The 17,376-nt window shown below is 40.9% G+C and overlaps 2 protein-coding genes across 7 annotated transcripts in view; one reads left to right on the top strand and one right to left on the bottom strand.

Annotated features, from left to right (window-relative positions):
• Positions 1-13,984, bottom strand: part of LARP7 (La ribonucleoprotein 7, transcriptional regulator) — a 36,217-nt gene extending 22,233 nt beyond the window's left edge. Inside the window, exons 1-7 of one of the 6 annotated variants that reach the window (XM_073340913.1) lie at positions 13,685-13,984; positions 11,642-11,745; positions 9,560-9,775; positions 8,017-8,117; positions 7,830-7,913; positions 3,025-3,189; positions 1,693-1,801 (exon numbers count right to left, since the gene is read on the bottom strand). In XM_073340913.1, coding sequence (XP_073197014.1) covers positions 1,693-1,801; positions 3,025-3,189; positions 7,830-7,913; positions 8,017-8,117; positions 9,560-9,767 — 667 coding nt within the window. In that variant the 5' untranslated portion in view covers positions 9,768-9,775; positions 11,642-11,745; positions 13,685-13,984. Of the gene's footprint in view, positions 1-1,692; positions 1,802-3,024; positions 3,190-7,829; positions 7,914-8,016; positions 8,118-9,559; positions 9,776-11,641; positions 11,746-13,613; positions 13,637-13,684 lie in introns of those variants that run through there. The other 5 variants (XM_073340915.1, XM_073340912.1, XM_073340914.1 and 2 more) reach the window with 5 other exon arrangements.
• ZGRF1 (zinc finger GRF-type containing 1) overlaps positions 13,639-17,376 on the top strand; it is a 52,045-nt gene continuing 48,307 nt past the window's right edge. The window contains exons 1-4 of the mRNA XM_078852409.1: positions 13,639-14,081; positions 16,237-16,347; positions 17,074-17,150; positions 17,245-17,325. Coding sequence (XP_078708535.1) covers positions 17,130-17,150; positions 17,245-17,325 — 102 coding nt within the window. The 5' untranslated portion in view covers positions 13,639-14,081; positions 16,237-16,347; positions 17,074-17,129. The remainder of the gene's footprint in view (positions 14,082-16,236; positions 16,348-17,073; positions 17,151-17,244; positions 17,326-17,376) is intronic.

Here is a 17,376-nt window from a genome sequence, read left to right as displayed (position 1 = left end):
TCATATGAAGAGATCAAAGTTCAATTTTCAGTTCCTGGGAAAGTTGGGATGGGGATCATCCTGTAAGACTTCTTTGCAATTACTGGAAAGAGGCAAGAGATAGTCCCAGAAGGCTTTACTGATTATTTTAGGGAGATGAGATAAAACTAGAGGGATTTTTGCTGGAATCTCCAATATAGAGGGGGGGCATGGTCTTGCAAGTGAAGGTTGAGAAGAGGTTTCCTAGAATGCTTCCTGTTGAGTTAGCAGAAAGAATCAAGAGTGCCTGAAAGGGTTGGAGGTAAAGTCCTGCTCTTCCTCACGATTTGTATGTGATTACAACATTCCCTGGAACTGGCTGCTTTTGGAGGTTGGCAGGAAAGAGAAGGGTCCTTACTGAGTCAAGATGGACAAGTAAATAGGAAAGCTGGCTGACAAATTATGAGTTCTATTGGGGAGACCCAACCTTTGGTAGATATTGGGAAAATGTCATAACTGCTTTTATGAACCCACTGAATCTATCACAATTTGTATATAGCAAGAATTACATGCCTGCCAAATTACCTAATAGGGAGGTTATCTGTACTGTAATGAGGGAAAATTAGGTCTGATACCCAGTACTGTTTATTTGCTTCCAGACTGGCACGGGCTGGGAACACTACTGAGAAGCAGCACAGTCAGGCCCTGACATAGAAGCAGCACCTCCACCTTTTGATTCGCACCAATCACTACTACAAATGATTAAGGAGCAAAGTCTTGTTGTTAATAAAAGAGTAGTCAGTCATTGGCCAGAAAAATGATGGATGTGATGGGGAAACTCACTGTATGAATGGAGGGAGCCTCAAGACCCTTTATGAGACAAAGTGAGCTCCTCCGTCAAAAACAAGGTAAGAATGAGCTGGGCAAATCAACTGAAACTATAATCATGCTCCTTGAAAGATTATGCTATCAAAATTAATCTACAGATCATTTACAGAACCACTGCTCAAGCATATTGAAGGGCTTTCCCTTGGCAATTTTCCCATGTTTCTGTGAGCAAACATTCTACTGACATTTAGAAGTCTCTGCTCAGAGGCAATGGAGTTATGAAGACTGTGAAGGATCCTCAGTGAGATGTTCAGACCGTAAAATTCTGGCAAATTTCTCTGGTTCTACTAGTGAAAGAACTGGTAAAGGAATACAGCTAACAAGTTCAACAGAAAGAAAAATGCCAGATGATTGCCATCCAAGACCTGTTAGGTGGTCACATTTTGGTTTTAGTGGCCTTAACAATCTTTAAATGTAATTTTGCTATTGTAATTTATAGCCTTCTCTTCAATACTAAATGTTTTTATGCTAGTGTGAAAAATTTGACTGGGACTCATGGTGATTGTTTAAATGATGATTAATAAATAGTACAGCTTAGTCTGCCAGTATGAAAGCAAACAATGTTGCTTCTTGGTTAGCATGAAAGGACATTTTCATCCTTATTCAAGGAAGAAAAGAGAGGCAGAAATTTACTACTGAAAACAGAGATGCTTCATCTCTGTATTCCAGTTTTGCTTCCTAAACCCATATTTGCCAAGGAAAACAAAAAAAAAATTACAAATTTCCGTTTCAATAAAGTTTTAAATTAATAGATTAATTAAGGAGTTTACGCAAAAGGAGTTTAAGATGTCTGAATTAAAAATTACTATGCCCAAAATATTCCCCTCCCCCTCCCAAAATACTTACCCACTACACTGCAGTCACTTGTATTCAGCGCAGGAACAGGCTTATTTTTTACTGTTCTGGGGAACATCCCAGGTTTTCTTGGTGCTTCTTCTGGTGGATTATTCAAAAACTTAAATTAAAAAAAAAATAGAAAGTATTTAAGATCAACAAAATATTATTTAAAAACTAAATTTATTCACAGCGGAATACCCTTCCCCCCAAAAAGAAATAATTACTAAAAATATATACTGCCCCTACACTCATTCTAGAAAGATGTGGTCTCTGAAGAATCCAACTGAGGGGGAACCACCTTCTTTTGGATAATTGGTCCACAAGCACTGCTTAAAAGTTTATTAGTCCTCAAGTCATTAGTTTACTGGCTCCTTTGGCCAATACAACAGTTTTACTTTTGTTTTTGTTGTGCTACGGAATGATAATTTCTAAAACCTTAAGACCATACCACAAAGCTATGATAAAAGTTAGTATTAATACCTTCACTATCCTCTTCCAGTGAGCTGTGCAAGGCCATTTCATTCCCATTTTGCTGCTGTCATAAACAGACACTTTTATTCTGGGTTCAAAAGGAGCTAAAAAATAGCCCAATTAAATTAAGGGAGAAAATATCAGTTTGCGTTTCTCTTATTTGCTTCACTTAATTTAATTGAATTTGAAAACTTTACAGTTTGTAAAGCTATTTGCAGGTTTTGGGGGGAAAAAATGACAAAAAAAATCAAGGTAATATCCAGGCTTTGAAATTATATTATTTCTGAGAATTCCTGTATTTAAGTTTCCCTTCCACTTCCCTTTACAGCACTAGAGACTATTCACGTTTGCCACTCTATTATGCCTAAGGCTGTGAGTCTTTCACTGAGGTCACGGAAATCATGGATTCCTTTACTTTCCAGGACCTCCGTGACTTCTGCAGCTTCAGCTGCTGACCCCAGGGCTGCCCAAGCAGCCGTGCCCGGCCCGGAACCAGCCACACCGGCTGCTGCTTGGGCAGCCCCAGGCAGCTGGTCCCAGACGCCACCCCGTGGCTCGGAGGAGTGGTGGCGGCGGGACCCCCTGGGCTGCCCCCATCCTTAGAGAAGCAGTGGTGGGGACCCACCCCCCTGGAGCAGCAGCGGCCACCAGAGCACCCTCCCCCAGATCAGCAGCGTCTGCTGGAGAACCCCCTCTCCTCCAGCACCTAAGATTTAGTCATGGGTGTTTTTAGTAAAAGTCATGGACAGGTCACTGGCTCTGACTTTTTGTTTATTGCCTGTGACCTGTCGGTGACTTTTACTAAAAATACCCATGACTAAATCGTAGTCTTAATTATGACCTGGAAAGAAGTGTTAAAGATGGGCCTACCTCAATAGCTTTGTCTGCTTGCTCTCTTGTTTCAAATTCAACAAATGCAAATCCCTTTGGGTCTCCAGTGGACTTATAACGTGGGATACTGACATAAACTACATTACCACATTTCCCAAATACCCGCTCAATCCAACTGTGGTTGACATTTTTGGGAAGCAGCTCCTAAAAAAAAAAAAAAAAAGACGAAACATATCTCTTTTAGCAATATAATATACACGTTCCCATATAGTCAATTACCACAGTATCAGAGGCTCAATGTAGCCTAGTACTGCTAGCTATTTAAGAGTTTTCAATGAAATACCTAAGAAAAATTTAGGAAATATTTTCACATTTCTAGACAAGTTTGCTTACTGAATGAAATAGGTAGATAAATAATAGTAAATTAATCAGTATGGGGAACAGCAGGTTTTAGCATTCATCTGGAAATGTCACTTTAAACCAGTGGTGGGCAACCTGCGGCCCATCAGGGTAATCCACTGGCGGGCTGCGAGACAGTTTGTTTACACTGACTGTCCGCAGGCACGGCCGCCCGCAGTTTGCCATTCCTGGCCACTGGGAGCTGCAGGCGGCCGTGCCTGCGGACGGTCAGTGTAAACAAACGGTCTCACGGCCCGCCAGTGGATTACCCTGACGGGCCGCAGGTTGCCCACCACAACTTTAAACTGTACCCTTGGTAAAAACAACAATGTACATTTGATATATGTTATTTTCTCGTTTCCTGTACCAGAAACTCAATTCTGCAATCACATCCATGCATAAGGAACCTTGAGCCAGTGCAGTCTCATTGGCTTGAAACAATCAGTTCACAGCACAATGGTTTTTTGACTTTGGGTAACTCACAGTTCAGAGAAATAGGTGTTCATTTGCAACAACAAACAAGCACTAGTGAAAGAACTGGTAAATTAAACCTGGTAGCTCTTTAGTTTTTAAACTTTATGATGAGCACTAGTATGCTAATTGCCCATCTGTAGTGATGACCAGTGCGGGGTTTTCAGCCAGCCAGTCACCTGGGCAATAGGCACATATGAATTGGCAATTTTATGCCACACATTTTGGCAACTTGCAGACAGCCTGCCTCAGTTCCTACTAGCTTCCCCTTATTGCTGACAGTGGAAGCTTGTCCAAACTATTAGCTCTTTCTAGTTCAGGAATAGCTTCCTATACCTTTCTAAAGATGCCCTTATGGGTGGCCCCTTTGACAAGATACATCTTCGAACACTTATAGAAACAAAAATTGCAATGTCAGCATTATTTAGTCTCCCAACGGGTTTATCTTTCTAAAAAGGTTTTAACTGAAGAACTTAGTGACAAGACACTACACTGTTCCAAAAGAGAGAGAAACTTCTTGTTAAATGATTGGTTTAGTATGGGCTCTGCCTGCCTGAGCAGCACATTCCATTATAGTTTTGATACAATCTAAATGTCAGTGAATTTAAAACTACATAAAATATTTAATGGGATATGTACAGCACCAGAAACAATTACGCACTGCTAGGGAGTCGAAAGTAGAGCAGAGAAAGTTTATTAACCGTAAGATTATCTTTGTAAAACTTGTTTTGAAATTTAAACTTCAATTAAGCCTTAAGGGAAGTTTCTTTTTATAGGTAAGATAATGAAGCGACTCCTTAAAGGAATACATTACATGGACTTTATTCTTGTTTCAAAAATGGAGCTGTGCATTGCTGCATACGCTGAAAAATACGGCTATTGTCCCCGTGAGCCCAAGTGCAGTAGCAGATTTTTTTGTGATATGCAAAGGATGTGTTCCTATTCATCTGAAACTACAAAAGCGGCCTTTGTGTTGATCCTGCACAAAAACCTCTCTCCCCCCTTCTCTAGTATGGAAGCAGAACTTATCAAGGACTCTAAGGGTGTGTCTACATTGCAGTTAAAAATCCTTCAGCTGGCCTGTGTCAGTTGGCTCAGGCTAAGGGGCTGTTTAATTGTGATGTAGACATTTGGGCTCAGGTTGCAGCCTGGGCTCTAGGACTCTGCAAGGTGGGAGAGTTCCAGAGCTCTGGCCCTAGCCCAAATGTCTACATTGCAATTAAACATCTCCTTAGCCCAAAACTCTAGTCACAGGCCAGTCGAAGGTGTCTCACTGCAGTATAGACATAGCCCTAGGGAATACCTACACAGCATTTAAACACCTGCAGCTGGCTGGGATGAGGTGAGTTGGGCTTGGGATGCAGGACTGTAAAACTGTGGTGCAGATGTTCAGGCTTGGACTGGAGCCCAAGCTCAGGGCCCAGTCTGAGCTCAAACATCTACACCACAGATTTTACAGCCCTGAAGCCTGAGTCCCTCCAGCCTGAGCCCCGCAAACCAAGCCAGTCGCAGGATGTTTTATTGTTGTGTAGACCAGCAGTTCTCAACCAGGTGTCCGGGGCCCCCTGGGGGCTGCGAGCAAGTTTCAGGGGGGGTTCACTGACATAAATCAGAGACCAGGGCCACCGTCAGACTCCCTAGGGCCCAGGGCAGAAAACTGAAGCCCGAATCCCGCTGCCCAGGGCTGAAGTCAAAGCCCAAGCAACTTAGCTTTGTGGGGTCCCGGGCAAGTGCCCTGCTTGTTGTTCCCTAACCCCGGCTCTGGCTTTTAATCTACTGCATTTGCAGAAGAACAGTTGTTGTGGCACAGGTGGGCTGTGGAATTTTTATAGTACGTTGGGTGGGGGGTGCCTCAGAAATAAAAAGGTTGATAACCCCTGGTGCAGACATACCCTAATAGAACTATACCGCCCCATGGTTGCGCTTCAAAAGAAGTGATTTAGCAGGGTTTGAAATTTACTTAATCTCTGTATAAAAAAAAAACAAACCATTGGTCTCTCTCTCTCTTTTTAAAAAAATCTGTAGGTGGTAAGAAGGATCAGATATATATTGCAAATTACTTTCCATATAAGAACTTTGGAAATTTGGTGGTCTACAAAATATACACTAATGATTCTTTTTACAACAATTTCAAATCAAAGCCTAACTAACTAGCTTATTAAAATAGGCTTACTTCAAATAATATTGACAGAAAAGTTTCAAAATATTTGAAGAGCTTTGGAATAAGGAGAGCTTACAACTGCGTTCGGGAATTCTATTAGCACTATCACACCACACTTAACAAAAGCCCAGCCATCACTATTTGTTGTTAAAGAAAGGAGCTGCTGTATAATTACTTTATTCTCTAGAATCATCAGAGCAACCCACGTTATTTACTGATCTGGAGAGCTGTGGTACTTTGCACATGTATATACCGACATGGTGGTTACCGAATACATGCCATCACAAAAAGTTGGTACTACAAATAAAAAAAATGCTGGTTCAATGAAAACTCAATTCCCCTAATGGCTCCTGCTACATACCTACTTTGATACGAGCCATAAAAGCTCTCTGAAGTCCAAGGGACTCCTAGGTAATGCCCCAGTGAAATGGGAACTGGCTACACAGAGCTCCTTCTGAAAATCTTCCAAGAATACAGCTCCTCAGAGGGAGCACTAGCTTACATCAGCCAGCAGCATTTTTTACTGCCATTGCTAGCACTGTTGGTATGCTGGTGCTGTAGCAATATAGCGATTTTCAGAAAAATCTCAGTATAGACACAGTGCATAGATACTGGAAGGGTTTTCCAGAAATAAAACACTGAAACCAACCAATTTAGGAGCTTTCTGCTATCAAAAGACTGATGATACTATAGGGCAAACCAGATTTGCAACAAACATGATGGTACTTCTAAAACTAATAACTACTATTGTATTGTACGCTCTATAAATGATCTATAAAATAGGTCTAGATTATCTGTCAGACTCATCCAGCTCATCTTTATCATCATCCTAAAGCCTTGTTTACTCTCAGAGAATATATATAAGCACTTGTCTGTATCAGCACAGCTCCTCTTATGTTACAAACTGTGGAAGCAATAGTGCAGGAAAATACATGAAAATTTCTCCAATATAACACAACCCCTTGTGTGTTAAAATAGATCTTGCTTATCTTGCTAACAGTTAATTTGAGTTCAATCATTCACTCTATATGCTGCATCTTGATTTAACAGCAAAAGAAAAGCAGTAGTAAAAGGGACATTAGAATATTTATGTTATGAAGATCATTTCCTTTCACCAAAGCTGCATTGTTCTCCAGTCTTCTAATTCCATTAACAACCTGCCTCAAGTACCAGCTAGTATTCATTATTTATTGTTCATTATCCTAACTGGTTCACTGATTCATAATTCCAAGGCCAGAAAGGACCACTGTGATCACCTAGTCTGACCTCCTGTATAACACAGGCCATAGAATGTCTCCAAAATAATACTTAGAGCATATCTTTTAGAATAAAATTCAATCTTGATTTTAAAATTATCAGTGACAGAGAATCCATGCATCCCTTAGTAATTATTCCAGCGGTTAGTTACTCTCACTATGAAAAATGTATGCCTTATGTCCAGTCTGAATTTTTTCTAGCTTCAACTTCCAGCCATTGGATCATGTTATACCTTTTTCACTGTTAGATTGAAGAGCCCATTATTAAAGATTTGTTCCCCCATGTAGATACTTGTAGACTGTAATCAAGTCAGCTCTTAACCTTCTCTTTGTTAAGATAAACAGATTGAGCTCCTTGAGTCTATATTTATAAGGCATGCTTTCTAATCCTTTATTCATTCTCATGGCGTGGCACTTTACAAGACAGAAACAGACCAGGTGCTGTGGAATTTACAGTCTACAATTCAGTAAGAAATAAGTTTAAAATTAACCTTCATAAAAAACAAAATAGTCCATTAACCTTCTACACATGAGACATGTAACGGATGCAACCTTACCACATATACAGTACGACTATCCACATCTTTTGGTTGCTCACCCAGTGGCTGACGTCTTCTGATTCTAGTTCCCTCTAAATCCAGCTAAGAGCAACAAAGACAAATTAGGGCAGCATTTTCTACAGTCTTATCTGCCACCTCAACTACAGTAATAGCAGCTAAAAAAGAATGAAAAAACAATACACACTTCCACAACAGATGAGCTTTTAACTGCTCGGGCTATCAATTTCCCATCAGTCGTCAATTTTTTCATTTTGTTGAATGATACAAGAAGTGATATGTCAACATCTGGAGGAGGGAAAAAAAACAAGTTCAAAAGGAAAGCATATTTAGGTCTCATTCACATGAGCAGCAGATCAGTATTATCTAGGTGTTCTAAAGTACCATAGAAGCCACTGGGACCATTTCTATGCATAAGAACTGCAAGAGCATACCTCTGGTTTGAGTATTGACAAGAACTTACATAAAAGTAGATTTTTACCATCTGTAATTTAGGGTTTCAGTAAGCTTAGATTTTATTTCTCTTCCCCATTAACTTTCTTCCCAAAGGAATTTTGATCTATTCTTTCAGCTCCCACTGGTAACTATTCTCTTTGGAAATAAATGAAGAAAACCCCCTTTCTATTGTGGTTTTATAATGTAAAAATCTTTTGCACTGAAGAGGTGCCTTTCCTCCAAGCACTCACTTAGTGTTCAGATTCAACCCAATGCTTCCATTACAAAAGATCCCTTCACTCCCTCTATTTAGTAGCAATGAGTTATGTTGCTAAAAGTTTGACAGAAACTGTTGCAATACATGTACTGGTAAATTTTTTTACCAAGTTTATTTAACATTAACATGCAGAAAAAAGGTTAAAATATAGCCATTTGGAAGAGGGCTTTAACATCATTTTTAGATTGCATAGCATTTGATATAAAGTAACTCTAGTACATTCATTTAGCATACAATCCCACCTAGGAGGATGTCCACAATACCTTACCAAAAAAATCAAAGGACCTTTGAGCCTGTACTAGCATCATACAATCACATCACATAGCACAATACAGCGGAAAGAACCTTTTCCATCTTAAATGACAGGTATTCTGTGGTTCTTTAAGAAGCCTAACCAAAAAATCTGACACACCTGTAGCTTTTTGCTTTGTAAGGTAAAAGTCAAATAAACCACACAAACAAAAATCAAAGGACAGACTACAGAACTCTCACTAGTCTTCCTTGCCATGCAAAGAAACAACCATTCGCTCATCCAAACGTATCTAAAACACAAAATAAAAAAGCTGGAACAAAACCAAATGCAAAATTAAAGTGGGAGCTTCCATGATTCCATACCAGCTACATTATAAACCAAATATTAATAGTGAGATTGTATGCTTTCCTATCATTTTCACTGATGTAAAACAAAAACAACCAAAACAAAAACAAAATCAAAAGAACCACAAATTTTCACCCATGAAGTTTCTCCAAAAGCACCATCATAATTGGCTGTAAGGGAAGGAAAAGAATAAGAATAAATAAGATTCCTCATATGAGCAGTACCCATATCTCTCTTATGAATGGACTGTCATTGCTCCAGTTGCTTGAATGGGCTTTTTTCCTCCACAGCAGCTACACATACAGAATGCCTCTATAATTTATATATGCAATAATTCAGACCACCACCACTGCAGATGAAATTACAATTCAAAACGGAAATTTGTTTACCACTTTTTCTATTATTTAAGAGCAAACTTACATCCATCTCTAGATTTCTCTATTTGTTCTCGGAGAAATTTGTCTTTGTGAAGGTTGACATCTCCAAACCAGAAATCTACTTGTTTTGCAATATCTGACAGCACCTGCTTAACCCTGGACCTTTTCTTTTTCTCTCGTTCCTTTTTCTGTTCAGTGCTTTCCTCTTCCATGGCTTTGCCTCTTACAGTTTCATTCTCTATGCCAGTCATTCTGTCATCTGAAAATTAAACATAACTTTGTAAAAATAGTAGGCAATACTGCTTTGCTCTTCTATTGCACCTCCCATCCAATAATTTTCCAAGAGCTTTATGTTTGCAGTGTTGCTGTAGTCATGTTGGTCCTAGGAAGAAGAGCTGCATAAGCACAAAAACCTCATCTTTTTCACCAAAAGAAGTTGGTTCAATAAAAGTTATTACCTTACCCTCCTTGTCTTTCCAGAAGTTTATGCTGCTTATCACCAGCTAAGGATCTGGCTGCATGAGTTTCTGGTTTGAACCCCAAGTTTAAAAACAGTCTCTTTGTAGAGGAATCCCACACCAAAATGAATTTTAACACTTGACGGTAGTATTCAGCACAATTGGACTTGTGGTGGAAATGGGATGCACATAAGAAAATGGTCCTTGCCAGATCATCAAAAAGCTAAAACACACCTCTGCGAGTACTTATACCAGGAAAGGATGTGGCGAGCCAACATTTTTCGAACGACATCTTCTGAGTACAGTAAAATGCATTTTCACTACATTGTTAATATTCTGTCAAAGATTTAGAGCACCATATTTTTGGGCTCATTGATGAATACTGTTTTTTGCAAGTCTACATTATAATCTGGATGTGCTGTATTTAAAAATAATGTTTTCCTTTTTCTCAGTTATTTGGGGCCTGATCTTATGAGGTGCTGTGCATCCTCAACTCCCACTGACCTAACCGGCAAATTGAGGGCTCTTGGCAACTAATAAAATAAAGCTCTTAGAAAACAGAATGTAACTTGAGCAAAGATAACAAGTTACACGGGTTTATATAATTAGAGAGAAAATATCAAACTTGGTCTTGGGCATCTATAAACTCTAATTCATTTTGAGCCTGCTCACTTTTCAACCTTAAGAATGACCAGTCTTTCAGACTACTTTATTCTGTATGTGTAAAATAAAAACAGATACAACTTGGAAAAAGTGGGAAGCTGTCTAAAAATGAAGTTATCACAACGGTTGAAATATTTTATGCATGATAGCTACATAAGTCTTCCCATTGCTTGGCCAATGGTTAGTACTGCAATACAATATACCAGGAAGTGGTGCTTGTAAGAAGAAACATCAGAGAGGAAGCTCATCTTTATAACAAGATGGCATAAAAATGGAAATGGTTTTCAGATTATTGTGTAAATCAGGCTCCTCTTAGCAAGATTCCAGTTTATCTCCCTGCTGTGAGCTGACCATTCAAGATGATTTAAGGTCAACAAGTTGTCAATTAGTTTGAAAGGATAAGTGAGGTCATACTCTGACCACTGAGCCAGAAGTTCAACGTGAGTTCACGTCACACAGCAAGACAAATGTCAGCAATGCAATACAGTACTTGGAAGGAGGCTAAAGGAAAAATTGTACTATTAATTAGAGGTACTTTTTCCCACCCGATAGAGGATGCCTCTGATGAATGTCCAGTTAGAAGTTACAGACTGCAAGCCAATTCTCTAAATAAAATATTCAGGCATTATAGACGTATTCCAGACAACATCCTCTCTCTGAAAAACAAACACCCACCCCCCTTAATATCCCAAGTCTCTGAAAGCTACAGCTCATCACATAATGACAGCTGTGCTTGTCTTGTCTACACCAGCACTTAACTATCAGTATCCAACCAATCTGTAAACTATTTAGGAAGCTTCAAGTATTAAGGACATTAGAAAACCAACTTTTAGTTTAGGCAAATTCTAGATTGTGCTGGGAGCATTAACCAGGTCCCAAGTTGTGACTTTGCCAGAAGTCCTGAGCAAGGCTAGCTTGAAGATGCACTGCCCCAGGACTCAGAGTCACAATAAGATGCTCAAGGGAAGAAAGGGGATGAGAAGTGAAGATGAATGCTCTATTACCTTGCAAAGAAACCTTTCTTCAACATGCCAGCTTAGCTGCACTGGCTGATGTACTTGTGGGGAGACAAGGGAAAGCCACAGCTCTGGTAGGAGGAGGAGTGATCCTGCAGAACAGGGGTAAGTCAATAGGTGGACCCTGGGCCAAATCCGAACCACCAGACGCTTTTGAATAGACCCAGAAATTTTTATTTACTTATTATAATCATTATTATTATTATTTTCTCTGGAATCTGGACCATGACTATATCTTGACCAAGAAATTTAGACTGTGACAAAAAATAACTGACACCCCTGCAACAGAGGAAATCCTCCCTCTTTCATTGCTAGTCATGACTCTGGTAGCCAGCACAAGAAAATGCTTTGAATTAGCTGGGTCACAACCTGACACTGTATTGTAAAACTGGTGGAAACCAACACTATTATTTGTGGAAGAAGAAACTCATATTATTCCCTTTGAGTCATTCACCACTGAGGTTTAGGTTACTTGGCCTCAGCATTAAATCAAACAATTGACATTCATTGGATTTGTATTTTAAAAACAAAGGATTGTACAAAAAAGTCTCTTGAGTTTCAACCATAGTGAAGTCATAGAAAATGCTCAAAGATCAAAAAAGCTAGCACTCTCAATCATTGTCTTATGAATAGAGCACTCACCAAAGTACTTTCCAATTTTTTCTATTTTCTTACTCAAAGTAACTATAGCAATATCCTGCTCTAGCACAATATCAACGGTCAGAACTACTTGATTTTACATAACTATATTAAAATCAGCATTAATACATTTTCACAGTTAACATCTATTACCTAGAGAGTATTTTCTAATTATTGTTCAATTTCCAACTGCATACACACCAGCTGCTCAGGTAATTTAAATAGAAAAGATTTTAAATGGAGCAGCACATTATGTACAAAGAGTCAAAGAACAGAAAGAACAAACAATAACAAAACTTATCAGTAAAAGCTATGGGCCAAACAATGCTATACTTCCTCAGATAAGCTTTTGTTAACTTCAGTGAAAGTTAGACATTTACAAGAATTACAGGATGTAAGCGACTGTCAAGCAACTGTGGTTTTGTCAGGAAAAAAAGCCCTCTTTTAACCAACAGAAATGGGTCAGAGGTTCACGAGTCACAGTGGTACTGAGAGATATGTTTAACGCTTACAATGCCAGATTCTATTCTACTCTCACATGTGCAAGGTGCTGCATGTAAAAAGAACTGGCAGCTTTGTTATAATGTTGAGCAGGTGTAAATGCAGTATGGTAGGGTTATCAAACTGAATTGGGGGCTGCAGAGCTGAACTTAGATTGCAGTCATTTAGAGTATGTTCTATACTGTACTGCACTGGAAACTTGGGCTCAGACTCAGGTTTGAGCCCACCCCCTTATCATCCACTCACAACACTGATCAGCAAGGGGCCCATCCAAGGAGTGCGGGGGGGGGGGGGGGAGGGAGAGGGAAGAGCCTGATACTGTGTGAGACTTAGGTCCAAGCCCTATCATTTTGTAGGGTGAATGCAGCTCAAGCAACAGACCCAAGTCAGAAGATCGGTGTATCACATCCTGGACAAGTGGGCCCAACTCCAGCAACTGTAAGCCCAGGTTTACAATACAGCCTGGATACTCAACCCAATGCACAAGCGTGGGTCGGGTTTACAATGCAGTGTAGACATGGCCAGAGAGGCGAGTGCAGACCACAGCAGGGCAGAAGTCAACTCCCTCGCTACACCACTGCACTGATCGCAAAGGAACTGCCCCTCCCCGTGCCAATGGCCTCACTCCGGAGTGCTAGGAGGAGGTGACACAGGGGGCAGCAACAGCACTTCGGAGTCACCCCCTCAAGCCCTGACGGACAAGAGGGAGGATCCAGTGATGAGCTGCGCCCCCCGCCCCAGCGCGCCCAACGCCACTAACGCCTCTTGCCCATCGCACGAGCCGCGCGGAAGCGCCTTGACGCATGCGCGGAGAAAGCACCCGGCAGCGCCCCCTGCCCGCGGGGCGGAAGGGGTTACACGTTGCCCTAAATCCCCATGTCTCTCCCTCACCCCGTCCGGAGAGCCGGGCTTTCACCTGCCGCCGCGAACTCCTGCGGGCTTCTGGCGGCGTGACGCACAAGCCCGCGGCCAGAGAACCCACGCCCGCCTCCTCCCCGGGCTCCTGCCCTCCCTGGCGCAGCAGCAGTCACAGCATGGACACCAGCGCGCGACGCTCGGCCGCAGGAGAAGGCCCCCGCCTGCCCTTCCGCCGGATCCCAGCGTCAGTTCTCTGCGAAGGGCGCTCGTGAGCGCGTGCCGCCGGCACGCCACCTCTTGGCTACCGGCTCTCGCGCCGCCCGCCAGGCGGGGCGGGGCTTCCCATGCTGTCGCGCTGGAAAACAACGTCATCGACAGCGGGCGGCGCGGGAAACCTTTGAACATGGGAGAAAGGCGGAGACCGCGAGAGGTGCGGGAAGAGAGGGGGAGGGCCGGCTCCTGGCGCTCTGACACCCCCGGCCCCGCGTCTCTCGGACGTAGCCCAGGCGCCACCCGGCCCCATCGGGGTCAGCACAGCGATCGCCCCTTAGCGCAACCGCGTCCGGTCTCACGTCGCCAGCCCTCCCTCCCTCGCCGCTTTTAAGGGTGACCGGAGAGGCTCAGCGCTGCTGGGCTCGCGATCCGTGCCGGGGGGGTTGGGAAAGACCGGGGCGGGGGAGGCCGGCTCGGGCTGCTTGCTGTTTATTACACCAGGACTAGCAGGAGTGCAGCGCCCGCTCGCCCGCCCTGTGGGCTCGGGAGGGGCTCGTCCGCCTCCATAGAAACGGTCAGTCAGTGACATGACGCGTCTGGTGACGAAAACAAGAGCCCCCGGATGTCGGGGCGTACCCCTCTGTCCGCTCCGTGGCAGCATGTCTACCCTCGCCTCCTGTCTTTGTCTAGTCCTTCCGGCACCCGCGTCCTCCAGCCTAGCTAGCGTGTGACTTGCTGATGGGTGGATTGCTCCATGCATGCTCTCCAGAGCAGGGACTACTGCCTCTGGTCGATGTTTGTACAGTACTCTGGCCTCTAGAGGCAAAGAGCAGAAGCCCAACTTCTTTCCATTGCAGGTCACCTTAGTGCTTCCCATCAGCTTGCCCCAGAGACAGGATTTGCTATAAGTCAGTCCTGGTTCACTTTTTTTTTCTTAAAGCTCTGCTATACCAAAGAAACCACTAAAAAGTGTAGCACCTAATGTCTTGCTATCAGGCGGAAAAAAAATAAAAATAATATATAACTTTGAAATGTTAAGAGCTTCAGTTACACTAATAACCCAACTTTCAAGGGTAAAAAGTATTAGTCTTTAACATTGGGATTTTTAAAAGCACTCAGTATTGCCTGAACTCTGCTGTCATTGAAGTCAGTGGTAAAAGTCCCATTGACTTCAGTAAGATCAGTGTTTAGCTAACATGGAATACTTTTGAAAATTCCCTTGTAAATGGTTTGAGATGGTGGCTGTTAATCACCTTTAATATGAAGGGAGTGATATGAGAGCAAAATAATAATGTTTCATGCCCTGCCAGAAATATGAGTACAGTTTGTTCTGGTACAAATCCTTTCAGAACCATAATACTTTCTAGGAATTAGTGCTGGATCAGAAAGAAAAGTTGATTATTTTTCATTCTTTTAATTTCTCTCTTCCTCTGCTGCTGTTAAATTTGTAACTATGAAAACATTATAAGATACTGTCTTTCATAGAAACTATGCAGTACGGTCTTATTTTTAACATTAGGCATTATCAATATTGCTGATTTATTCTAGGTCGTTAAGGCTTTCACCAACAGATTCTATAATTTCCATTCTTATTCTTGTTCCATTTTGTTACTTGGGATGAGATGAAGACTATCTGAAAATTCCTATTCTGCTCTTAAGTAACCATCTTTGTGTAAAATGGCTTGATTTAGCATTGTTATTAGCTCAAGTAAGGGGAAAGTGCAGACTTCTAGTATTGTTACAAGAATGGTGATGGGCCACAGAATCTGAATTGCACAGTTGGGAACATGATTTTCCATATATCTCTCTAAACAGTACAAAGACTGAGAAGAATAAATTTATAGGTAAAGGTTCGGAGCCACCTTGTGGTGAGTGTGTAGAATTTAAGAAGTTGAAAGACAAGACACTTTAAAACTGGAATTCATAATGAAAAAGGTAGCACAGCTTGAGAGACATTGTCATGAGAAAAAGCATGAATATATTTTATCTTCTAATACATGTTTTTGATTCAGTTGTAAATACATTTATATAGAAAGAAAATATATTCTAATTTAATATCTGTTTATCTGCTAACAGCATAATCAGCATATTATGATTTTTCAAAAATACCTTTTGGGGACCAACTAGAAAAGTATTCTATGAGATATTTCAACTTGTCTCTACTGCTCTGACTGTTAAAATATAACAACCCTAACCCGAATGTTAAAATATACTAAGTATTCTCATTATCCCTTCATCTATGTTTTAATAGCTAGTCTAATCATCATATTTTTTTCTGTAATCTCTCCAGCTTTCCCATGTTTTATGTCTTGCCATGTGCCTTTTCTTATGTTTGATTACTTTTAAACACTTACTTATATTGCTGTCTACAGAGCCAGCCAGTGATTTCAAGAAGTTAGAGCAATTGCCAGTGTTAGCTGTGTTCCTTTGGTTGTGTTTTAATTGAAGTCTCAGCAACTGATAATGATGATTAAGATCCCAATGTAAGTGCAAGTCTTTACATATAAATACAAGTTATTATGTTTAACATTTACTTTTCTACTCTATTGGTGTGTCAGTGTTTGAAGATGAGGAAATGTTTTATAAAGTTTTGATTACTATTGACTGCCTTAGGCCAAGATTTTCATGGGAGACTAGTGATTTTAGGTGCCCAACTTGAGACACCTAAAAGAGGCTTGATTTTGCAGTATGTGTACTCAGCACTTTCAGAAGATCAGGTCCCTTTGTAGTGTTCAAAATTAGGTACCAAAAATGAAGCCCCACCAAATCACTAGGGGCTTGAAAGTCTTTCTTAATTTGTTAGTAGTGGATATGTTGTTTTCTGTTTGAAAATTATTAGCCTAATAATTTTCAAAGTGTGCATAAACATTAATTAAACTGATTTTTCAGAGATGTGCTAATATTATCAGCTAGAGCTTCCATTAAAATGAATATGAGTTAAAGATGCTCAACACCTCTGAAAATTAGACCTCTTCTTGATATGTACTAAAAATGCTGTTTTTGCTAATATTTTTTATTTTTGTTAGCTTATTTTCACCATATGAGTATTTAGAACTCCAAAATTCCTTCACTATAACCACCACCCAGTTTTTACCCTGTCTTACTTCCCACTCCCTTATAGGGAAAGTACTGGATGTGTGTCTTTTTTGTCTGACACTTGCATTGTAGCGGAGTTGAATTCCAAATCTGCCCTTCTCTCTTTTGGGTAGGGTGAAGATCTGAATATCTGCAGTAAGCCTTTGGATTGCTTTGTTTCACCAAAGCAATGGCTTGTCAGGAGTTTACTGTGAGTCTTATTTTTATAATTGTATATAAAATTCAAATATGCATGTAGGACCACTGTAAATAATTTGTATTTACATTTTTTTTTTAAAAATAAGATCTTGTACACTCATCAGAAGACAAAGAAATCAAAAGTATGGCAAGATGGAGTTTTGAAGACCAGTATTGGAGGAAATAAGGTGAAGAATTCAGGTTTAATACAGTATGATACTCTAATACTGTATCATATA

The sequence above is a fragment of the Lepidochelys kempii genome, chromosome 4 (genome assembly GCF_965140285.1).
Source record: "Lepidochelys kempii isolate rLepKem1 chromosome 4, rLepKem1.hap1, whole genome shotgun sequence".
In the NCBI taxonomy this organism is placed as follows: domain Eukaryota; kingdom Metazoa; phylum Chordata; order Testudines; family Cheloniidae; genus Lepidochelys; species Lepidochelys kempii.
The sequence above is the reverse complement of the archived record's forward strand: the minus strand, read 5'-3'. Positions and strand labels throughout refer to the sequence as shown.